Source organism: Pseudopipra pipra, chromosome W (assembly GCF_036250125.1).
Source record: "Pseudopipra pipra isolate bDixPip1 chromosome W, bDixPip1.hap1, whole genome shotgun sequence".
Taxonomy (NCBI): domain Eukaryota; kingdom Metazoa; phylum Chordata; class Aves; order Passeriformes; family Pipridae; genus Pseudopipra; species Pseudopipra pipra.
In genome coordinates, this window is record NC_087580.1 from 5,746,216 (window position 1) to 5,770,125 (window position 23,910).

Here is a 23,910-nt window from a genome sequence, read left to right on the forward strand (position 1 = left end):
ACTATATTGGCACAACTGGGATATACTGGGAGCAAGTAGGATCATGCTGGTGGTGACTGGGACTATAGTGGGAGCATACTAGGAGTGACTGGGAGCATGCTGAGGTCAACAGGGATCATACTGGGAGTGACTGGAACCATATTCGGGGTGAATGGGAGTAACTGGATCAATGCTGGGGGCAACTGGGATCATACTGGGAGCAACTGGAACCACGCTGGGGGTAACTGGGATCCTATTGGGAATGACTGGGAGTGACTGGGATTGTAGTGGGAGTGACCAGGACCATACTGGAACCATCCTGGGATTGACTGTCAGTGACCGGGACCATAGTGGGACTAACTGGAACTACACAGAGGGGAACTGGGAGCAACTGGGATCATGCTGGAAGCAAGTGGGAGTAACTGGGAGTGACAGGGTGCATGCTGGAGGCAACTGGCATAGACTGGGAGTGACTGGGATTGTACTGATGGGAACTGGAAGCATCCTGGGGCAAGTGGAAGTAACTGGGTATGACTGTGAGCATGCTGAGGGCAACAGGGATATACTGGGAGAGTCTGCAACCATCCTGGGGGTGACTGGGACCACACTGGGAGTGACTTGGACCATACGGGGGGCAACTGGGAGTGACTGGATGTACAAGGGGGCAACTGGGATTGGCTGGGACCATGATGAGGGAAGACTGGGACCATACTTGGATTGAGTGGATCTGTGCTGGAGGCAACTGGGAGCAACTGGGACCATGCTGGGGACAACTGGGCCCACAGTGAGGGTGACTGGGGTCATACTGGGAGCATTCTGAGGGCAGTTGGGACCATGTTGGCGCAACTGGGATATACTGGGAACAAGTGGGATCACTCTGGAGGTGACTGGGATCATAGTGGGAGCATAGTGGGAGCGACTGGGACCACACTGGGAGTGGCTGTGAGCAACTGGGATCATGCTGGAAGTATGGAAAAGAGATTTCTTCCTTAAAAGACTCCTTTTGGCCCAAGAACCCTCAGTGCCATGGCAGATGTTTCCTGCGGTGTTTGAGCATTCCCAGGAGCACAAATCCACAGGGATCTGCTGCAAAGTCCCCTCTAAAAAGGCCAAACCAGCCAAGGGGGAGTTTTGTAGCCAAACCCAACCAGGTCTGTGTTTCCTGGTTCACCAGCTCTGCTCTTCTCCCCCTCTGAGGTGGGATGGGAGCAGCGCTGAGACCCAAAAAGCTGCCAGAAACACCCCCAAAAAGTTGCCAGAACCCCCCAAAATTAACAGGCCCCCTACAAATTCCAAGCAGATCCCGTCCTTCCATCCTTGTGCTTTGCTGCTGGTTAAAAGCAGGTTGGAAATACAATCCTATCTATTATTCTTGTTACACCAAATATTGATCTAATATGATAATGTTAATTAAACTTTACCATATGTGTGCAGGTGACTCCTCGCAGGGGGTTTGTGCAGGAGGAGGCTCTGGGGTGGCTCCTCCAGCCTCAGCCACTCCCCCCAGGGCAGTGATGGTGAGGAGCAGCCCCGTGAGGAGCCTGGTGACCCCCAGGGGCACCTTTTTGTCCTGGATGGGCCTGAGGCTGAAATGTGGGGACAAAGCCCATGGAAGGGGCACAGCTCTTGTACCCTCCGGGTCCCTTCCCCTCCTCCCAGCACAGCCCCAGGCCCATGGGGGGCTCCAGGCTCAGTTTGGGGGGATCCCAGTGCTGTCAGCAGCACCCAAGGATTTTTGGGGCTGCCTCCCCCCCATGCCCCCTTCCAGCACGGGATGGGCACCCCCCCAGCCCCACAGCTTGCCAAGCCCTTTGCCCTTCCTTCCCTGCTCCTCCCCGGCAGGAACTGGCCTGTTGGAGGGGACTTGCAGCCTTTGGGCTGGGCCAGGCTGTGCAAAGGAGCTGCTGCCAGGCCAGGGAGGGTCGGGCTGAGGGGAGGAGGCCGGAGCCCCCAGGCTGTGGCACTGGGGAGGCCCTGGGGTGCCTCTCTGGGCTCTGGGGCCTGGAGATTTCTCTGCCCTGGGCCAGGCCATGGCAGAGGCCCCTGGGGGGGTGCCCACACCCAGCACTGCCCTGACAAGGCCTCTGAGCAGGGCTGCCCTCCAAGCACCCCCTGCCCAGGCCGCAAAGACTTGGCACAAACCAGCCCCTCCGGGCCCTGCCAAAGTGGCCCCAAACACACCCAGGGGAGGCCCCAGGAGGGGACACAAACCGCCCACAATTCTTTGGGTGGCTGTATCACAACCCAAAGGGCTCCACACCTGGTTTCCTTTGCAACCCAACTGCTCTAAAATAAATGCTCTCTCTCTCTCTGCAAACACTGATCATCCAGGATTGGTTCACTTTAATTCACTCCAAGGGATACAAGAATCACCCCCCGTGTGCCCACCCTGTGCAGGGCAGCTCGGGGAGCCCCCGGGACAGGGGATGGTGCCTCTGGACCTGCCTCCCAAGGGGCTTCTGCCACCCCTGGGGGGCACAGAGGGGACAGGGGCACCCTCAGCTCCTCCTGCCACGAGCTGAGCTGGGACAACAGCCTGAGCTCCCGGGGTCTGGGCAGGTCCTGCTGCCTCCTGGGGCTTTGCCAGGAAGCCTCATGGGCCAAATATAAACCCACAAAGAGTTGATAATTCTCCCAACTGCCCCCCAGGCAGTCACAGCCTTTTTCTAACCCTCTTCCTTTCCCCAGGGCTGGTTTCTGTTCAGTGTTTCCTGTCCCAGCCTTTGCTCGCTCCTCTTGTCACTGCTCCAACCTCCCACACCAGGAACATTTTCCCACCTGGTTCATGGTTTTTCCCAAATTCTTTCCCTGCTCATCCTTTCCCTGGCCATGCACTATTCCCCAAGGCAAAGTTCAAACTTAACAGGTTCAGCAAAGCAAAACTGACCCCACCAGAGCCCTTTGTGGAATATTTGGAAGGAAAGAACCCAAAGAAACAGGACAAGCGTCCACTGACACAGAATGTGGATGCTGCTGGTGGGACACTGGCAGCTGCAAAGAGTTTCCACACTTATTGAAACTCTCCATAAACCCTGACATCAACAAATTCCAGTTCTTACCAGCCCCTGCACCTGGCATTTCCTCCATAGGTAAATGTTCTTCTGGTAAGAACCCTCTGCCTGTGTCTGCAAAGGAAGAACTGAAAGGATCATTTTACCCACCCAAACACTTCATTTTTCAATAAGCTTTCAGGTTTTTTACTGTTCCCCAGCCCACAAACTCCTCCTGCCCCAGGCTGCAGTTTAGGGCATTTTGGAGAGAAAAACAGGTGGGGGGGAAGAGAAGGAGAAAACAGACCTAGGGGGACCAACAGAGGAACTTACCATGGAAAATACTCCTAATGATACTGGGTTTGGGGAAAATAAAGGACTTTTGTGTCCCAAAGAGCAGTTCAAAACTACTGCAGGCCAGTATAGTTGTGGCCTTTTTTATTTGCTGCCCAAGGAAGAGCAATGAGTCCACAAGTGGCCGTGGGAGTGATTCGAAGGGGCTTTTCTGTAGTGACCAAAGGAGAGGGAATCCAACCAGTCAGCAGCAATTTCCACTTTTGTCTGCAAATCCAAGAGTAATTCAGCCCTGACCTGAGGGGTCCCTGCAAGGAGACACCGGGGGGGTCACGGGGACCCCAAAATGGGACCCCCAGGCTGGTCCGGGCTAGAGGGGGAGGCCCAGGGGAGACGGAGCAGGACGGGCAGGAGAAAGCTGCTTCTTCTTGCTCCTCTTAGTCTCACCTCTTCCTTCCCCCTCCCAAATTCCCTCTGGATCTGGCACAGCAATCTTGGGAAGAGAGAACTGAGCTCAAATGCAAACTTGCTTCATCCTGGGCCAGCCCAGCCCCCGATGTGGCTCAACACCCCCATCCCGGTCCATCCCACACCCCCATCCCAGTATATTCCCAGCCCGGTCCATCCCACAGCCCCATCCCAGTATATTCCCAGCCCGGTCCATCCCAGCCCGGGTCTGTCTTTCAGTCTCAGCCCGGCTCGGCTTGGCAGGGACTCCAAGCCCCTCCCGTGCCAGCCCTGCCCCAGCAGGGCCATGTGGCAGCAGCCGATGCGGCTGCAAGGCCGGTCCCCCCCGGGCGGGAGCAGTGGCGGGCCCGGGGCAAAGGGGTCGGAGCGAGAGGAGCCGGGACGAGGCAGCGCTGCTGCGGCAGCGGCTCCTTCCGAGCCCGCCGGGGCTGGGCGGGAAGGAGGAGCCCGCGGGCAGCCGCTCCCTGCGCGGGCCCTGGGGAGGGGACAGGGCGGGACGAACCCGCCGGACCCCCCTCCCGCCCCCTCCAGCCGCGCCGGGGCCGCGCCCGAGCTCCGCCACCGCCTCCCCGAGTGCCCGCCCGGCTTGGCCCAGAATCCCAGCGCCCTGTGCTGAACTGGCCGCCGTTTACGGGAAACAGCCCTGGCGATGTGCCCGGAGCCGCTGCTTTAGGAGTCCCAGCCCTGGCGATGTGCCCGGGCTGGCGGCAGTCTGTCCCAGTCCATCCCAGTCTGTCCCGGTCCATCCCAGTCCGTCTCAGTCTGTCCCAGTCTGTCCCAGTCTAGCCCAGTCCATCCCAGTCTAGCCCAGTCCATCCCAGTTCGTCCCAGTCCATCCCAGTCCATCCCAGTCCCTTCCCAGCAGCCGCCGCCGTTTCCCGGGTCCTGCCCCCCCCGCCCCCCCAGAGCTGCCGCCGGACGCCGCCCCCCCAAGATGCTGACGGGGGTCGGGGCTCCGTCTTTGGCTTCGTCTCCCTGGGCTGGGGCTCGGCCTCCGCCCGCGGGAGGAGCTGAGGGGGGTCCCCGGGGGTCGTGTGTCCCCCCCGGAGCGTGTGTGCCCCCCCGGGACCCCCATCCCGCTGTCCCCCCCTTTTCTCTCCCCACGGAGCTCCTGCCCCAGCTCCCGCTCCCCCCTGGCAGGGGCTTTGGGAGCCCCCCTTTGCCTTGACCCCAGGACCCCTGCGGGGGGCAGTGGGGGCTGCCCAGGGCGGGCACTGGCCCAGGGAGATCGCCCCCCGCCCCCGCGGCATCCGCTGATCGCGGCGCTTCCCCCGCTTTGGCCCCAAAGCGGCGCCTTTAAGGCCGAGTTTAAGCGCAGGGCCCGCGAGTTCAGCTCGGCCCGGCCCGGGGGTCCCGCCGCTCGGGCCCGTCCAGGGGGCCCGGGGGTGGCGGGGGGACCCGGGGCGGTGCCGGGAGGGGTCCCGAAGGGGATCCCGGGGCATTCCCGGCAATTCCCCCGGGCCCGCCCCCCGCGCTCCCTCGGCCACTTTCGCTTTCGCGTCTCCCGAACTGCGCCCAGCGGGGCCAGCGGAGCAGCGCGATGGCTCCAGCGCTGGGGCTGGGGGCGCTCCTGGCGCTCCTGGCGGTCTCGGGGGGGCAGCCGAAGGGTGAGTGGGACCCCCGGAACGGGCAACTCCTCAGCCTTTATTCCCGGGCACCGGCACTTCCCTGAACTTCCATTTCCGGGCACCGGGACCCCCCTGCGCCCTGTCCCTCAGCACCGGGACCCCCTGACTCCCGATTACTGGGCACGGGAACCCCCTGAGCCCCCATTCCCAGAAGGAGACCCCCCTGAACACCCATTTCCGGGTACTGGGACCCCCCTGCACCCTCTCTGTCAGCACCGGGACCCCTTTAAACCTCCTTATTCGGCACCAGGACCCCCTGAACCTCCATCCCCGGCTCCAGAACCCCTCCGAACCCACTTATACTCAACAAATACCCCGCTGTGCCCCTTTTCCTGTCAATCCCGCATCTCCCAGCCCCCTGAACCTCCCTTTTCCTTGACCCTTGAACCCCCGAAACCCTCCAATCTCTGTGACTCCCCCAGTTCTCCACTCCCTGTGCTTCCTGCAGGCACTGGGAATGCCCTCGACCGCAATTCCTGGGCACAAGGACCCTCTTGAACTTCCATTTCTTGGCACAGGGACCTCCCTGAACCCCCATTCCTGAGCACTGGGACGCCCCCTGGACCCCCTGCCCCAGCACCTGGACTTCCCTAAATGCTCCTATCCAGCACTGGGGCCTCCTGAACCCTCATTCCCGGGCCTGGGAGCCACTCTGAACCCCATTCCTGGGAAGAGACCCCACTAAACCCCCATTCCTGGGCACTGAGATCCCCCTGAACCCCCATCCTCGGCTCCGGGACCCAGCTGAATGCCCGTATCCTGCACCAACACTCCCCTGCACCTGTTTTCCCGACCATCCTGCCTCTCCCAGTCCCCACAGCCCCCTTTTCCTTGACCCTGAGACCCCCTGGACCCCCATTCCCACCTTTCCCAGCCCCCAGCCCCCACTTTCCTCAACACTGGGGACCGCTGGACCTCCCTTTCCTGGGCGCAGGGACTCCCTGAACCTCCATCCCACTTCTCCCAGTGCCCTCACCCCCCTTCCCCTGACCCTGGGACCCCCCTGAACCTCCATTCCTGGGCACAAAGAACCCCCTGAACCCCCTTATCCACCACCCAGTCCCCCCCTGAACCCCCTTCTCTGGGACCAGGACCCCCTGCATGCCCCTATTGGGCACTGGGACCTCCCTGCAGCCCATTTCCCGGCCATCTCACCTCTCCCAACTCTCAGATGCCCCCTTTTCTTTGATCCTGGCACCCCCTGGATCCCCATTCCCGGCCATCTCACATCTCCCCACCCTGTAACCCCCTCTGTTTCCTCAACCCCGGGGACCTCTGGGCCCCCTTTGCTGGGCAGAGGGACCCCCTGGACCCCCCCAATTCCACCTCTCCCAATCCCTGTATCCCCCTTTTCCCTGACGCTGGGACCTCCTTGAACCCTGAATCCTGTGCAGTGGGAGCCCTGGCACCCCCTACCCCAGCACTGACACCCCCTGCACCAACTTCCCTGGGACCCCCAAACTCCCTTCCCGGCTCTCCCAGCTCTCCCAGTTCCCCCTTTCCTCGACCCATGGACACCCCCAGACCCCCAAAATCTCCGTGTCCCCCCAGTTCTCCACTCCCTGCGTTACCTGGATGTGGCGGTGACGGAGCCCAGCCCAAGGATCCCTCAATTCCTGTCCATGGGATATGTTGATGGGATCCCCTTCATGCGCTATGACAGCGAGTGGGACCGGCTGGAGCCGCTGACGCCGTGGATGGCGGCCGGAGCCGAGCCGGGATATTGGGATAGAGGGACCCAGATCAATGAGAGGAACCGGTTCATTGATGCCGACAACCTGGAGATAGCACGGGGCTGGTACAACTGGAGTGGGGGTGAGTGGGGGGAGCCGGGGAAAGGGGGGATGTGTGGGGCTGGGATGGGATGTGTGGGACTGGGATGGGATGTGTGGAGCTGGGATGGGGATCCATGGCGCTCCAAAGACTGGGATGAGGCTCTGTGAGTCTCCATCAGACTCTGGGGTTCCATAGGGCTGGAATGGGGCTCGGTGGGGCTGGGACACAATTCCAGGGTCTCCATGGATCCGATCCCACCCCCAGGTCTCCACACAGTGCAGCAGCTTTCTGGCTGTGACCTCCTGTCCGACGGTAGTGTCCGCAGAACCCTTCGGTACGGCATTGATGGGCAGGATTTCATCTCCTTCTCCCCGGAGACCGGGACCTTCGTGGCGGCTGATGGAGCTGCCCAGATCATCCAGAGGAAATGGAAATCTGAAGGGTATGAGGCTCTTCAGCACAAGCTGGCACAGAGCTGTGTGGAATGGCTCCAGAAATACATCGGATACGGGCGGGAGGCACTGGAGCGCAAAGGTGAGGGAGACAGAATTCCCATGGGAATGTGGGATTTGGGAATGTGGGATTTGGGAGGGTGGAACTGAGGAACGTGGGAATTCCCATGGGAATTCCATAGATGAATCTGAGTCATCCAACTCCCATGGGAATTCCATGCATGGATCCCACTGTTGTCCCATTCCAGTGGGAATTCTGTGGATGGATCTCATTGCCATCCCATTCCCTTGGGAAGTCCATGGAGGGATCTCACCTTTATCCCATTCCAGATCCCCCCGATGTCCATGTGTCCGGGAAAGAGGAACACGGGATCCTGACGTTGTCCTGCCACGCGTACGGATTCTACCCCGGGATGATCGGGATCAACTGGCTGAAGGGGGATGAAGTGCGGGATCAGGAGACGGAGTGGGGCGGGATCGTTCCCAACAGCGACGGCACCTTCCACAGCTGGACCAGGATCGAGGCGCTGCCGGGGGAGTGGGAGCAGTACCGGTGCCGGGTGTAGCACGCCGGAATGCCGGAGCCTGGGATCTTCGCCTGGGGTGAGGCTGGGAACGGGCAATGGGGGAACTGGGGGTTTGGGAAGGAGGAATTTGGGAGTGGGGGACAGCGGGATGGGGGTAACCCTCCCCCTCTTCCCCCTTCTGCCCTTCCCAGAGCCGGAATCCGTCTGGAATTCCAGCCCAGTGTTGGTGGCTGTGTCCGTCATCGCTGCCATCATCATCATTGGCCTTGTGGCAGTCGGTGTCTGGAAGCTCTGATCCGGTAACTCCCGGGATGGGGGTCGGGAAGGGGCACGGATCCGCCCGGCAGCATTCCGGGGATCCTGTGCCACGGGTGCTGATCCCGCTTTCTTTCCACAGGGAAGAGGGAGGGGAATGGATATGACCCCGCGCCCACCAGTGAGTCCCAGCAGCGTGTGTGGATCCAGATCCTCTGGGCAGGGATCCCAGGATGGATGCCGGGATTCCAGAGGGGAATGGGGGCCTAATGGCTGGAGTGGGATTGGAAGGGGATTCCAGCTCAGGGCAGGATTCCAGAGTGGGCTCAGGTGGAATTGTGGACTGAGATCAGGGCTGGATTCTGGAGTAGGATTGAGGTGGGATGGACGGAGCAGGATCAGGAGGGATTCCGGAGCAGTTCCTCCTCTCCCTGGGCTCCACAACCAGATCCATCCCCTGGGATGGGAACAGGGACATGGTGACTCCTTTCCCCGCTCTCATCCCAGTAGGAATCACAGCCTGAGCGATCCCGGAGCTGGATCCGCCCCTTCCCTCTCCCTGTGGAAAGGCAGGAGCTGCTGGTAGAGCTCATCCCGCTTCTCCCACCCACCCCGTCCCCCCTGCGGCTCTTCCCGATGGATCAACTTCCTGCTTTTTCCTGTGTGAAACCCAGGACCACAATTATTCCGGAGGCTTTAATTTGGGTGTGAAAATCTTGGCTCCCTCCTCCAGCATCCGGCAGTTTCTCTCTGGGAACCAGGAATGGGAATGGGAACAGGGGGGACTGGGATGGGGACACTGGGAGGAGGTTGGAGTCACCAGGGACTGGGAATGGGGACATAAGGAATGGGAATGGGGACATAAGGAAGGAGAAATAGGGACATGGGGACCAGTATAGGGACAGTGGGGACAGGGATGGGGACACTGGGAGCAGGATGGCATAGCAAGAAGTGGGAATGGGGACAGGGATGGGAACCCCAGGAATGGGAATGGGGACAGGGATGGGAACCCCAGGAATGGGAATGGGGACAGGGATGGGAACCCCAGGAATGGGAATGGGGACAGGGATGGGAACGTGTCTCCCCAGGAGTTGGTTCAATACAAAGGTTGGTCCCTGGCTCAAGGCCACGGGAAGCCCCTTCTTAGGGAATGTCTGGGAAGCAGGTGTCAGAGGTTTGAAAAGAGGTGTTGGAATTGTTTCCCAGTGTCTCCCCCATTCCCATCTGTGTCTCCCGGGATGGGGTGGGTTGGAGCGGAGCCGCAGGCGCTGGGCAGGGGCAGTGGGGGGAGGGCGGCTCTCGAGGACACCGCGGTGGCCGCGGGGAGGGCGGGGGGTCCTTTGTTCGGGGGCTTTTGGGGTTTGTCCGGGACCGGACAGAGCGGGAGCTGGTTTTGGCCACCTTGTTCTCTTTTCCTGAGAGGAAGTTTTTTCCCCCCGGGACACCTCATGGAGAGCGACCGAGAGAGAGAGAGAGAGAGAGAGAGAGAGAGAGAGAGAGCCCGACCCATCTGGGAGCGAGGTGTTCTGCTTTGGGGACTGCCCCTGGGAAAAGGGACTCCTTCACTGCTGGCTGCGAGCACACGGGGCTGCGAGAGCTTTGAACTGCCGGGACAGTTTCTCCCCCCCACCTGGGGATTTCGGATTTTGTTTTGTTTCTTCTGAAAGTTTTTGGTTGCACTATTTGTTGTTTATTCAAATTTGGTTAATAAAAAGCTGCTTCTTTTCCTTTTCCACACTTCCACCTGAAGTCTCTTAATTTCTAAGTTGTAATCTTGTTTAACTAAGACCCAGTGCAACCAAAAATGCTGGGAAAAGGGGGATTGGGCATCCTCAGCCCCCTATCTCCCCCTTGTTTTGGGCAGCTCTGAGCTCCGGGACAATTTATCCTCTGTTTGAGGTTCCCCTGATCTGTGGGAGCCCTGGATGGGCGTTTTTGGGTTGCCCTGAGCTTTGGGAGCCCTGGCTGGGCATTTTTGGTGGGCCCTGAGCTCCCCCCTCCCCTGCAGCCCACGGACCCCCCCGAACCCCCCAGCCCCGGTGCTGCCGCGGGGGCCCCCAACGGCCCTCAGCCAATCCCAAAGCGCCCACGCCGCCCGCGCCCAATCCCAGCGCGCCGCGCTGATGACTCATCAGTCGCCGGGAAGACACCTCGAAAAAAGAGCCCCAACTACGCCCTCAGCCAAGCCCAGCGCGCCCCAAACCCCCCAAAACGGCGCCGCCCGGCTGGTTTTGGGCTGTCAGCAGCTGTCCGGCGCTGGGCATGGAGCGTGTGCGGGAAGCTGGGGCCGTGCTGGCGGTGCTGGTGGTGCTGGGAGCCCCCCCGGCTGCGGGTGAGGAGCTGTCGGGTGAGCGGGGGGGCGGGCAGGGGGATGGGGTGTGAAAGGGGGGAAAGAGGGGAGAAAAGAGTGTGTGGGAGCCCCAAAAGTGAGTGGGAGTGGGGTCAGAAGGCCCAGAGTGAGTGGGAGGGTGGTGGGAGCCCCAAAGTGAGGGCGGGGGTTCTGGGGATTGTGGGGACGTTGGAAAGGGGTGGGAGAGGGGGACAAGGGGGTGTGGGAGAGCAGGCAGAGGGGTGCCCTGGGGGTCCCTGGGTGTCCTTCGAGCCCTGGAGCGGTTCTCTGGGGCTCTGAGGGGGTCGGATCCGCATTGGGGGTCCCCAACCCCCCTGTCCATCCCCGGGGGGCTGATGGGGGGCTCCCCCCCAGCCAAGAGCCGGTGCTGGGGCGTCCGTGGGGCAGAGGGGGGTGGGAAAGGGGGGTCTGTGGTTTCCCCCTGAGCTCCCAACCTGCTGTGAGGGGCTGGGAGATGATGGGGGGGACGGGGCACCCCCTGACCCGTGTCCTGCACACACAGGGGTGTTCCAGAGGATGGTAAAGTCCGAGTGTCGCTTCATCAACGGCACCGAGCGGATGAGGTTCTTGGAGAGGTACATGTACAACCGGGAGCAGTTCGTGCATTTTGACAGCGATGTGGGGGTACATGTGGGGGACACCTCGTATGGGGAGAAGTTTGCCAGGAAATGGAACAGCGACCAGGAACGGCTGGAGTTTGCACGGTCTCTGGTGGACACGTGCTGCCGTCACAACTGCAAGGTGTTCACCCCGTCCAGGGTGGAGAGGAAGGTGAGCGTGGGGCAGAGCGGGTCCCCTCGGTCCCTGCCCCAGGAATGTCCCTGGAGCCCCTCAAACCCTCGCTGGGAATAACCTCACACCCTTCAGCCCTCCGTGCCCGTCCCGTGGCCTTTTGCCCCCTCCCAGTTCTTCCCAGTCCATTCCAGTCCATCTCAGTCTCTCCCAGTGCCCCCCCGCGTCTCCATCCCGCTGGGGCCACCGAGCTCACGCCCCTCAGTCAATCCCAGCGCGTCTCTCTGATGACGCTCCAGTTGCCAGGCAGACCCAAACCAAAAAAAAGGGAAAACCTTTTGTTCTCGGCCTGCTCATCTGGCTGTTTGCTGGTTCCCGTTTGCCTTCGTTTCCTGCGCCCTGTTCTGCCCCCAGCCCGGACCTGCTCGGACTTCATGGGAGAGGTTTGACCCCCCTCCAAAGGAACCTTTTGAGGAGGAGGTCGCCCTTTCCCTCCTCCGCTCCCTTGTTGGCAGTGGCGTGTGTTCATCGGCCAAAAGGGGGAATTCCCGGCCACAGCCAGCCACAGACAGCGGGAAGAGCCCACTCTTACCCCTTTTCCCTTTTTCCCCTTTTTGTTGTTCTGCCAATACACAGATATCCTTTAATAAAGAGCTGCTATTTTTCCTTTTTCCATTATTCCTCAACTGGAATCTTTTTATTTCAGATTTACAATTGCTTAGAAGGGAGGAGTTTGGTTTTCCTCATAACTCATCCTCCTTAGCAAAACACTTCAGTCTCATCCAACTGAGACAGAGGTGTTGCCCCATGCTCCTGCCCTTGCCATTGCACATCCCCACATCCCAGAGCCCCAGCAAGAGCCCTGAGGAATGAGGCAGGCACAGGATCTCCCTTCCCGGGGGCTGGGGGTCAGGCCTTGGCCCTTTGCAAGAACAAAACAAAGCCAGATTTATTCAGCATCACAGACCCCAGGACTTTGTTTGTCCCCACCTCTCATCACTGCCTCCAGTTTTTGGCTCTGACTGGAAGCAGGGGACAATTTCTGAGTGCTGGCCCTCAGTGGGACCCATTAACGCCAGGAGAAACTGTGGACTTGGATCTGACTTGGAATTCTTCAGAGGTTTCTTTAACTTGCTCTTTGTCTGATGTTCAGGGACTCATCCCCAACCCCCTGAGGGTCATTCAGTGCCTGGGGCTGTGTCTGTGCTGCTGAGCTGGGCCGGGCTCCTGGCACACAGGGAGCTCCTGGCAAGCGGGCAGCACTGCAGAGAGACAGCTCTGCCCAGGAGCAGCTCCTCTGCACAGCCCAGCAGGGCTGAGGGCACTGCCAGGGCAGCTCAGGGACACCAGCAGGGCACAGACAGAGCTTCAAGGGGCTCAGGGTTGGGAGGGTGACTGAGAGCTCCCTGCAGGAGGAATCTTGACAGGGCTGCACACGGGCAGTCTGTGGCTGCAGGGCAGTGCAGGGGCAGCTCCTGGAGGCATCTCCTAAAGCTGGTCCAGCCCCAGCTGATGGGATGGGTGAGGAGGGGTCTGTTGGGGGGCACTTTGGCAGAGCTGTGAAGCCGGGGGTGCAACCAGGGGTGCCCAGGGCTGTGGGGCAGAGCAGGGTCCTGCAGCCCAGGGCACTGCTGGGCAGGGACTCTGCTGCCTGCCAGGGGCAGCTCTCAGCCGGCCCAGGGAGCTGCTCCAGGGCTGGGGGAGAATGGCTGTGGGCAAGGAGCAAACCCCAATTGACAGGGGAAGGCAGGGCAGGGCCCTTCTGCTGTCGAGACGGTGCAGCACATGTCAGGAATGATCACAGCTCCAAATGACTGCTGGGGGTTTCTAAGAGCAATTTTCAGGAAATGCAGCAAGGCAGGGGCATCCTGAAAGGGAAGGATCCTGTACTTCCAGTGTTCTGCTTCGGGTTCCCAGGGATGGGCAATGAGAAAGATCAATTCATGTCTCCATTCAGGAGGAAGCATGGAAAATCTAAAGCTCTTCTTCTTCGAGGGCAATGGCGCAGGGAGTGTCAGAAATCAGCCCCCTGGGCCTCACAGGCAGCAGCAGTGGTGCTTTTCCAGCCTCCTCAGGGTTGCTCTGACGTTGCCATCAGAGCCTGCCCAGCCAGAGGTGCCCCTGGCACCAGAGTGCCCTGTGCTGGGAGGGCTCTGCAGGGCAGAGCTGAGCACCCAGGGCTGGGATGGGCTCTGGATGCACTGCCAGGGCCCAGCCCTGGGCACAGGGAAGCAGCTGCTGGCAGGGACAGCTCCAGGCAGCAGAGCCTGAGCACTCCTCTGCATCGCCCTCTGCTCAGCTGCACAGGGAAAGAGGGAAGAGTTGGGAGGAATTGATTTTGCAAGTGGAGTCTTCACAAAACCCCACTTTTTTTCCAGGCATCTTTGAAGTGGATCATCCACCAACAGAGAGGTGCAAATAGCACAGGGAACCTGTGTGCTGACCAGTAGGTCACTTGTGGGCAGAGCAGCTCTCCCGAGTCTGCACTGGGGCACAGGGAGCCCTTTGGGACCTCAGAGCTGTCCAGGGTTCAGGCTCAGAGCAATGGGGAGGGTGAGAATTCCTGCCCGGTCAAGGAAAGTGCTCTCATTGAGCAGCACAGAGCTGAGTTGAACAAAGTTCCCCCAAAGAAATCCAAAGAATTTGGAGGAGATTGTAAAGCAGCAGAGGATTAACTCCAGGCAGCCCTGCCCTGACTGTGCTGCCTCTCCTGTCCCCTCCCCAGCGCGGGACGCGCAGAGGCCGCCCGGCTCCCCCCAGCCAAGGCCTGCCGGGCCCCGCCAGCAGCGGCTGCTGGCCCAGTCACTCCCAGTCACTCCCAATAGGACCCCAGTTGCCCTCAAGGTGGTCCCAGTTACTCCCAGTCCCCCCCATGATGGTTCCTTTCCCTCTCAGGGACTCCCAGTCTGAGTCCAGTATGGCCCCAGGCACTTTCAGTCACTGCCTGGAGGAGGCCATTTGCCCCTGCATGGTCCCAGTTGCTCCCAGGATGATCTCAGTATGTGTCCAGTATGTGTCCCAGTATGGCCCCAGGAACTTGCAGACACTTGCAGTACAAATCCAGTTTGATCCCAGTCATCCCAGTATGGTTGCAGTGCCTCTCACATACTCCCAGTAGTATTGCAGTCACTCCCAGTATGGTCCCAGTATGAGCCCAGCAGGGGCCCAGCTGCTCCCACTCTGATCCCAGTTGCCCCCAGTGTGGTTGCTCCAGGATGGATCAGGAATGGGGACCCCTTTGTGCCCCTCCCTTGTGTCACCCTGTTCTGAGGGAGCTTTGGGGGGACATCTGCACCCCAACACAGCATCCAACACATCCCAAAGTGTGCTGGGACCCCTTTGAACTTGGGAATTCAGGGGAACCATGGAAAACCCTTTTCAGAGAGAAAACTGGGTGACCCGAGTCCTGGATGCTTTTAGGAAAGAGGTCTGAACATTTCTTGAAGAATGGGGGAGGTGACTTTTTTATTCTTGACCTTTCCAGTTCTCCATTTGGGGGCAGGATGTCCTCTGGGCCAAGGTTTTGTTCCCTTTGCAGTGAGTGCAGCCTCAGAGGGCTGAGCCCTCTCTGGCTGGGCTTGGCCTCTCCTGCAGAGACTCAGGCCTGGCTGGGCTGCCCCAGGCAGACGCTGCAGGAAGAAGAGCTCAGGCCGCCTGGCTCTGGTGTCCCTGGGGCTCAGCCTGTGCCCCATTGCTGTGCAGGGGCTGAGCCCCACCTCTGCCTCGGGGCCTTGGCCAAAGGGCTGGCAAGGAAGAGGCCCAGCAGCCTTGGGGCCTGCCCAGCTTTCCTCCTCCCTGGGGGCTCTCACTCCTCCCCTGACACCGTGTGGGCCCAAGGCCTTGCTGGCTTCGGGCTCACGGCCTGCCGGCCCCATCCCAGCGGCCTGACCCCCCTCCTTCCCCTCTCTCCAGCCTCTCCTGCCTTTTCTGGCAAGGGGCCATCCAAGGAAAACCCCAGTTCTCAGCAATGGCACCTGTGGCACGGCTGCAAGGCTCGAGTGGGCCAGGCAAGAGCAGGAGCACCGAGAGCCTGAGGAGCCAGGAGATGCCCTGGCTGGGCATCGTGCTGCTGCGGGACGAGCTGACACCTCTGCACAGTCTCTGCCCGTCCCTGCCAGCCGACTTCTGCCCAGGCTCTGGGCACGGGGACGCAGCACTGACAGTTTTCAGCCACCGCGCTGTTCCACAGAGGCTGTGATGTCACAAGGCCCTTGCCTGGCAGCCAGGAGATGGGCAAGGCAAGGCAAGGATGGAGCCTCTGAGCCACCAGCACGCTGTCCCCAAAGGCTGGGCTGGCACAGAAGCCCAGAGTCCATGAGGTTGGCAGAGACTTGTGAGATCAACCGGTGTCCAGCCTACGCCCCATCCCCAGCACGTCAAGCAGACCACGGCACTCAGTGCCATGGCCAGTCTTTGCTTAAACACCTCCAGGGACGGTGACTCCACCACCTCCCTGGGCAGCCCATTTCAATACCTAATCCCTGTTTCTCTCCAAAAAGTCCTGCTCCTGTCCCTGACAAACAGCCCCTGACAGGTAGGTTCTCGTGTCCTCTTGTCCTGTTGCCTGTTGCCTCGGAGAAGGGGCTGACCCCCACCTGGCTCCAGCCTCCTGTCAGGAAGTTGTGGACAGGGAGAAGGTCAGCCCCGAGCCTCCTCTTCTCCAGGTTGGAGAAGCCCAGCTCCCTCAGCTGCTCCTCACAGGCCATGCACTGCAGACCCTTGCCCAGCTCCATTGCCCTGCTCTCCACCCACTCCAGTCCCTCAAGGTTCTCCCTGAATTGAGGGGCCCAGAGCTGGACACAGCACTCCAGCGGTGGCCTCACCAGTGCCCAGACCAGCAGAAGCATCACTGCCCTGCTCCTGCTGCCATACTCTTTCTGATCCAGGCCAGCCTGCCCTTGGCCTTCTTGCCCACCCAGGCACCCGCTGGCTCAGGTTCAGCCTCTGCCCACCAGCACCCCCAGGGCCTCTCCCACGGGGACCCTTTGCAGCTCCTCTGCCCCCGGCCTGGAGCTGCAGGGGGTTCTTGTGGCCAGAGGCCCCAAAGGCCCCAAAGGCACTCTTGAACCTCATGCCCACGGGCTCGGCCCTGAGGTCCAACCTGTCCAGGTCCCTCTGCACAGCCTTCCTGCCCTCCAGCACATCCACACTGCAAGCCAACTTGGGGTCCTCTGCCAATTTGCTCCTGGAAGACTCAATGCCCTCCTGCACATCCCCACGAAAAATAGGCAACAGGACTGGGCCTGTTACCCAACAAGTTCTAGTGCTTGGCAAAGGAGCCCACCCAGCAGTGGGGAGAAACTGCTGGCAGGAGATTGAATGGGAGCAATAGACAATGGATGATGGACAAGTTCTGGGCCATGGCCATTTGTTAGAAAAAAAATGTAAAAGTTTAAGGCCTACCATATTTCAGTGGCCAGAGACCTGGCAGAGAAATCTATTTTTGAGACCTGGACACCAAGAAGGCAGAATTTCTAAACCACAAAGACCCTTAGAGAAACCAGAGACAAAGACAAAACTAACACAGACAGTTACTGAGGCTCTCTCTATCCAGGGAAAAGGCAAGAAAAGGACAAAAATTGTGGACTAAGTATCATGCAAAGTGAGAAATCAAGAGCCAATAGAAGAGAGAAGAAGAATTCCTGTAGAGAACTGGTAAGCCATTGGACAGGAATTCCTTTGTCTGATAAAATGTAAAAATAGTTAAAAGTTTTGAGAACTGATGTACAGGTGTTAGAGAGCAATTCCCGTGTCCCTTCAGTGCTGAATGAAGTAGAGTCACCTCTGGAATCCAACCAACTGCTCAGAGATTTTATTCCCCGGCTTTCACTGACAGTTTCTGGGGACCCAGATGAGACAAAGCAGCGCCGACAGGGCAGAGCAGAGGAATCGTTGGCCCTGCAGCGTGTACCAAAGGAGTTTTGGGGAGATCTTCCAGTTCCCTGGTCTGGAGAGTTCACCACGCCTTCTTTTCTGGGAAAAAGAACAGGCCATGAATTTTGGGGACTTGATTTTAAGGCCTTTGGCCTGCACATAATGCACACTGATGGGAAGGAGGCAGCGTGAGGCTGAGAGGTTTCTGTCATGGTTTGTGGGCTTGGGTGAGATTGGGCCAGAATTACAGGACACCTGTAAAATCTGGGCTTTGGGAAAGGTTGGGGAGGGTTGGGAAAGGTGTTCAAAGGGTGGTTCAAAGGGTGGTTTTGCCTGAGGTGTTAAACATGGGAGTGGGTCTATCTTCCCAGTTCTCAAGAGAAGAGAAAGCTCCCCTGCAGGTTGTGTTTTAAGGAACAGGAGAAGAGACCGAGGGTAAGGGGTTTCTTTCCTGGAGGGAAGGGCTGTCATTCACTTGCAGGAGCCCGGCGCTGCAATTGCCAGTCTGACTGCCCAAATTGAATACGGACAAAGATTCCTGACAGACAAAAGGTGGCAGGACAGAAAGCTCTTGCTGCCCATGGAGTGCCCAGGGTGGCCCCCAACTGCATCTGAAACCCAAAGGTTCCAGGCTTTCTTTCCTGGGGGAAAGGCCGTGACATCCCAAAGAGTCCCGTGGCAGACAGGTGGGGCTGCACTGTGGGGTGTGAGGTGTTGGTTCTTTGGTTTCCAGGCGCTATTCCAGAATGGAGAGGACAGGCTGTGACACCACAAAGGGACCCATGGTACAGGGGTTGGGCTGCACTAGGGGCTGTGAGACACTGGTGTTTTGGTTTCAAGCAGCCATTCTGGAATGGAGGGGATAGGCCGTGACATCACCAGAGGGCCCATGGCACAAAGGTGGGGCTTCACTTTGGGGTTGTAGGGTGTTGCTTCTTTGGTTGCCAGGGCCCATTCCGGAATGGAGAGGATAGGCTGTGACACCACAAAGGAGCCCTTGGCACATGGATGGGGTTGAACTGTCACGTGGTGGGGGCTTGGTTCTTTGGTTTCTGGAGGCTATTCCGAAATGGAAAGGATAGGCCAGAATGGATAGGACAACAAAAGGGCCCAAAGCACATGGGTTGGTCTGCACTATGGTGTGGGGTGTTGGTTCTTTGGTTGCCAGGGCCTATTCTGGAATGGAGAGGACAGGCTGTGACAAGAAGTGCCTGTCAGAACTGCAAAGATGGACGCACAAGAATCTTATGTGGGCATATTCTCTGCTCTGCCCTGCACACCCTAGTGCTGGGGTCAAAACTCAGCCTCTCTGCTTCCCTCTCCAGAGGGACTTGTTCTTAGACATCCCTTTCCCCTCCCGGCAATTCCCAAGCCTGTACCCGGCTCTTATCCCTTCTCTGGCTCAGAGCCCTTGTACTGGGATGGAGTTGTGATGATATTTTTGGTCTGTGTTTGGCCTTTGCCACCTGCAGTAGTTTCTAGTTCTTCCTGCCAAGTTCACTGATAAAACAGTATATTTGTCCTTGGAGGGAGAACTTCTGTATAAACTGTTTTAATTGGTCTCCTGTGATTGGTTACTGGCTCGTCAGGGCATTTGGAGGAGAAAGTGATGATGAGGTGAGGAAGGTTCGCCCCCAGACTCCATTAAGAAAGACCCCCAGGACTCACTGCGCCTGCGTGAGGGGATTTCCAAGTTTCTCACCCATGCACAGAAGGGGTGCACTGACATAACCAAGGGGGTGGGATTGGGAACCCCTGACGGGGCAGTGCTGGCCACCCCTCCCCGGGCAGGTGTGCTCAATGAACTGTATAAAAGCAGACATGCTTTCCATGTGTGGGGCTGGCTCTACACGAAGGACCAAGTTGCTTTTAGCGGGGTCGCCTGCTGGAGTGGGAGCCTGCCAGCCCTCCGGAACACGCAGCTGCTGCAGAGAGGCTTTAGAAGTGGTTAGAGTGGGTAAGACTCTCTTATAGGTGACACCTGGGTGAGTAGGGTGCTGTGCCTTCCTTTTAGGGTCTTTTTGTTCACTTTTCTCCTCCCTAATCCCTTTCTCTTGAGTGCCTATGTTTTCACTGTTAGCCACCTTTCATAATAAATAGTCACTTCCTTAAGTAGCAACGGTGTCTAGTTTTTCACGTTCCAGTATCTCTCAGACCTTTTCCCTCCCTGATACACCACATGTGCCTAAACCACCTTTCTCCAGGATTTTGTAGTTCTGAGAGTGTCCAACCCCCCCTGTTCCCAGGATTTTTAAGGTCTGAGAATATCCAAACCCCCCTGTTCCCAGGATTTCTGGAGTCTAGGGGTGTCCACATCCCTCTTTTGTGATATTTCGGGGTCAGGGAGTGTCCAAACCCTCCTGTTGCCAGGATTTTTGAATCCCCCCCACTTCTCCCCAGTAACCAGGAGTGCAGAGAACTGGGAAGCTTCACTGTGTGCAGGGAGCTGGGGATAAGCTGATGTCCCACATCCTCCTTTTCCCAACTTTCTGACCCCTCCCAACCCTTTCCCATCATTCTCCACTCCTCAGTCCTGTCTCACCCCCATCCTCCTTTGGGGGGTACCACTCCCCTGCCACTGAATTTGGGATTCCCACCACCTCTGTTTCGGAGTTTATGTGGGTCCTGGCACCTCTTGGGGTGCGCTGGGTGCCCTGGTGGGGTGCAGATGCCCCCACAATCCCCCCTATGAACAGGGTGACACGTGGAGGACTCAGGGGGTTCCCCATTCCCGATCCATCCTGGGGCCGGTTCTGCCCCCCTCAAACTCTGCTCCCCCCGCGGTTTCCCCCCAAGTCACCCCCAGCCCCTTCCCTCCAGTGAGCAGGACTGCAGAGCACTGAGAAGCTTTACTGGGAACACTGGGAACAGCTGGTTAGTGCGGGAAGAAATACAGGGAAAGGGGGGACATACAACCCCCCAAAATCAGCGCATGGTTTGGGGGGTCCCTGCTGGGCCTGAGGCCACGGGGAGGGGCTGCGCCCGCTGGTGGCTCAGGAGCTCTGTGGGGAGAGAAAAGGGGGTGAGAGAAAAAGGGCTGAGGGGGCAGGGGGGGCCCAGAGGCTGTGGGAGAGCAAGGGGGGGGCCACGCCCCCCATTTGGGGACCCCCCTTTACCTTCTCCCGCAGGTAGAAGCCGAGCCCCAGCGCCAGGAAGACCAAGCCCAAGACGAAGCCCCCGACCCCCACCAGGATCTTGCTGCGGACGGTGTCCGGTGGCATCTCTGGGAGGAGCCGGGGGGGTCAGCACCCCCAAAACCTCCTCCCACGCACCCCCCGGCACCCCACAGAGCCCGGTCCGCTCTCCCGCAGCCCACCCGGGGGTCCCTCAAACCTCCTGCCAGTCCCTTCCCAGCCCCGCCAGGGATCCCACCCGGCCCCTCCCACCCCCCTCCCAGCACCCCCAGCACCCACCAAACTCCCTCCCAGTCGCCCCCAGTTGCCCCCCCGGTGCTGGGGGGGCCGGGCCGTACCCCAGTGCCGGCTGAGGGGGTGCTCCAGGCTGACGTGCTCCACCTGGCAGCTGTAGGTGACCCCGCGCCGGGGGGGGATTTCCAGCAGCACCAGCACCTGGTAGGTCCAGTCCCCGTTGGGGACCACGTCGGTGGCCACCACGTGCTCCGGCAGCTCCTGCCCATCCTGGAACCACCTCACCTGCACCGGCGCAGGGTAGAAATCCATCACAGAGCAGAGCAGGCGGCCGGGGCCGGGCTGGGAGCTCGACGGCACCAGCGAGATGGACACGCTGGGGGGCACTGGGAGGGACGGGGGAGACACTGGGCTGAGCTGGGGGGCACTGGGAGGGAGGGCAGAGGGCTTGGAGGGCGTTGGGAGGGACTGGGATGGCAGTGGGAGGGAGTGGGATGGCAGTGGGAGGGAATGGGAATAGAGTGGGGTAGAAGGGGCTGGGCTGGGTGGCACTGGGGAGAGAGTTGAGAGATGTGGGAGTGCAGTGAGAACGACTGGGAATGGACTGTGAGGGTCTGGGAGTGAAGTGAGAGGGACTGGAAGTGAGTGGGAAGGACTGGGAGTGACTGGTGTGGACTGGGAAGGAAGCGCTCGGGACTGGGAGGCTGAGTCCTGGGGAGGGAACTCTTTGGTTTCGGTCTGCCTGGCAACTGAAGCGTCATCAGAGAGACGCGCTGGGATTGGCTGAGGGGCGGGAGCTCGGTGGGCCCAGCGGGGTGGAGACACGGGGGGGGCACTGGGAGAGACTGGGATGGACTGGGATGGACTCTGAAAAACTGGAATGGACTAGGAGAGGCTAGGGGGCACTGGAAGACTGGGAGAGACTGGAAAGAACTGGGAAGAACTGGGAGGGGCCAAAGGCCACGGGATGGAAATAGGGAGGACTGAGGGGTCTGGGGTGATTCGCAGGGAGGGTTTGAGGGGCTCCAGGGTCATTCACCGGGGCAGGGGCCGAGGGGACCCGCTCTGCCCCACACTCACCTCTCCTCTCCACGCTGAACGGGCCGTAACACTTGTAGTTGTGCCGGCAGCACCCATCTGCCAGAGACCGGACGTACTCCAGAATGTCCTGGTCGCTGTTCCATTCCCTGGCAACCTTCTCCCCATGCGGGGTGTCCCCCACAAACACCCCCACATCGCTGTCGAAGTGCACGTACTGCTCCCGGTTGTAGATGCGCCTCAGTATGGTCCTCACGCGCTCGGTGCCGTTGATGAAGTGACACTCGTATTTAAACATGTCGTGGAACACCCCTGTGTGTGCAGGACACGGGTCAGGGGGTGCCCCGTCCCCCCCATCATCCCCCAGCCCCCCACAGCTGGCTGGGAGCTCAGGGGGCCACCCCGGACCCCCCTTTCCCACCCCCTCTGCCCCACGGACACCCCAGCACCGGCTCTTGGCTGGGGGGAACCCCCCCATCAGCCCCCTGGGGACGGACAGGGGGGTTGGGGACCACCCCACTGCGGATCCGACACCCCCCCCAGAGCCTCAGGGAACCGCTCCAGGGCTCAAGGGACACCCAGGGACCCCCATGGCACCCCTCTGCCTGCTCTCCCACACCCCCTTGCCCCCCTCTCCCACCCCTTTCCCACCGTACCCACAATCCCCACACCCCCCCAACCTCACTTTAGGGCTCCCACCCCCCTCCCACTCACTCCGGGCCTTCCCACCCCCCTCGCACTCACTTTTTTGGGGCTCCCACCCCCTCTTTTCTCCCCTCTTGCCCCCCTTCCCGCCCCCCCTGCTCACCCGACAGCTCCTCGCCCGCAGCCGGGGGGGCTCCCAGCACCACCAGCACCGCCAGCACGGCCCCAGCTCCCCGCACACGCTCCATGCCCAGCGCCGGACAGCTGCTGACAGCCCAAAAACAGCCGGGCGGCGCCGTTTTGGGGGGTTTGGGGCGCGCTGGGCTTGGCTGAGGGCGCAGTTGGGGCCCTTTTTTCGAGGCGTCTTCCCGGCGACTGATGAGTCATCAGCGCGGCGCGCTGGGATTGGGCGCGGGCGGCGTGGGCGCTTTGGGATTGGCTGAGGGCCGTTGGGGGCCCCCGCGGCAGCCCCGGGGCTGGGGGGTTCGGGGGGGGTCCGTGGGCTGCGGGGGAGGGGGGAGCTCAGGGCCCACCAAAAATGCCCAGCCAGGGCTCCCAAAGCTCAGGGCAACCCAAAAACAGCCATCCAGGGCTCCCACAGATCAGGGGAACCTCAAACAGAGGATAAAGTTGTCCCCGAGCTCAGAGCTGCCCAAAACAAGGGGGAGATGGGGGGCTGAGGGTGCCCAATCCCCCTTTCCCCAGCATTTTTGGTTGTACCCAAACCCCTCTTTTCCAGGACTTTTGGGGGCCTGGAGCTTCTCTGCATTTGGGGACTTGGTCTGGTGGTGCCCAAATAGCCCTTTGACCAAGATTTTGGGGCTCTGGTGGTGCGCAGCACCTGCTGTTATCAGGATTCTTGGGGTCTGGGGGTGCCCAAACCCCCCTGTTCCTCGGTTTTTTTGGAGACTGACATTGGCCAAAGCCTCCCACCCCCCATTCCCCAGAAATTTTGGGATCTGGGTGTGCCCAAGCCTCTCTTTTCCCACAATATTGGCAGTCTGTGTGTGCCACATCCCCCCTGTTCCCGGGATTTTCAGGGGCTGGCAGTGCCCAAAGCCTCTTTTTCCAGGATTTTCAAAGTCTAGGATTGCCAAAAGCCCAGTGTTCCTGAATTTTGAGGGCCTGGACCTGCACAATGTGAGGATTTTGAGGGGCTGGGGGTGACTAAACATCCCTTTCCCAAAGACTTTGAGGCTCTGGAGGTGCTCAAACCTCTCTGTTCCTGGGATTTTGGGTGGGTTGGGAGTTCCCAAACCCCCCCTTTTCATAGGATTTCTGTGCTCAGGGAGTGTCCAAGCCCCTCTTTTCCGATATTTTGGGGTCTGGGAGTGATCCAACACCACTGTCCCTGGGATTTTTATGGTCTAGGAGAGCTCATACCCCTGTGTTCCAAAGATTTTTGGTGTCTGAATGTTCCCAATCCCCCTGTTCCCGTGTTTTTTAGATGCTGATGGTGCCCAAACTGCTCTATTTTTACATTTGACGAGCTGGGAGTGCCAACCCCCCCCGTTCTCACAATTTTAGGTATCCT

At 59.8% G+C, this 23,910-nt stretch overlaps 2 protein-coding genes and 1 pseudogene across 2 annotated transcripts; 1 reads left to right on the forward strand and 2 right to left on the reverse strand.

Annotated features, from left to right (window-relative positions):
• Positions 1-23,910, reverse strand: part of LOC135404433 (zinc finger protein 239-like) — a 352,167-nt pseudogene that overhangs the window by 45,137 nt on the left and 283,120 nt on the right.
• On the forward strand, positions 4,949-9,223 carry LOC135404446 (class I histocompatibility antigen, F10 alpha chain-like). Its single transcript, XM_064639199.1, has 7 exons — positions 4,949-5,338; positions 6,911-7,174; positions 7,400-7,669; positions 7,918-8,190; positions 8,306-8,413; positions 8,512-8,550; positions 8,880-9,223. The coding sequence occupies exons 1-4, from the start codon at positions 5,272-5,274 to the stop codon at positions 8,151-8,153; spliced, it is 837 nt and encodes a 278-aa protein (XP_064495269.1). The 5' UTR covers positions 4,949-5,271; the 3' UTR covers positions 8,154-8,190; positions 8,306-8,413; positions 8,512-8,550; positions 8,880-9,223.
• On the reverse strand, positions 20,271-22,864 carry LOC135404451 (class II histocompatibility antigen, B-L beta chain-like). The gene is made up of 5 exons (XM_064639204.1): positions 22,540-22,864; positions 21,774-22,043; positions 20,798-21,079; positions 20,442-20,548; positions 20,271-20,327 (listed from the first exon to the last, which is right to left on the reverse strand). The coding sequence occupies exons 1-5, from the start codon at positions 22,622-22,624 to the stop codon at positions 20,319-20,321; spliced, it is 753 nt and encodes a 250-aa protein (XP_064495274.1). The 5' UTR covers positions 22,625-22,864; the 3' UTR covers positions 20,271-20,318.

Coding starts and splice junctions, on each gene's coding strand:
- LOC135404451 (XM_064639204.1), bottom strand. CDS start 22,624: ATGGAGCGTGTGCGGGGAGCTGGGGCCGTGCTGGCGGTGCTGGTGGTG. Junction 21,080..21,773: donor GTTCAGCGTGGAGAGGAGAG/GTGAGTGTGGGG, acceptor CGTCCCTCCCAG/TGCCCCCCAGCGTGTCCATC. Junction 20,549..20,797: donor CCCCCTCAGCCGGCACTGGG/GTACGGCCCGGC, acceptor GGCTCCTCCCAG/AGATGCCACCGGACACCGTC.
- LOC135404446 (XM_064639199.1), top strand. CDS start 5,272: ATGGCTCCAGCGCTGGGGCTGGGGGCGCTCCTGGCGCTCCTGGCGGTC. Junction 5,339..6,910: donor CTCGGGGGGGCAGCCGAAGG/GTGAGTGGGACC, acceptor GTGTCCCCCCAG/TTCTCCACTCCCTGCGTTAC. Junction 7,670..7,917: donor GGAGGCACTGGAGCGCAAAG/GTGAGGGAGACA, acceptor ATCCCATTCCAG/ATCCCCCCGATGTCCATGTG.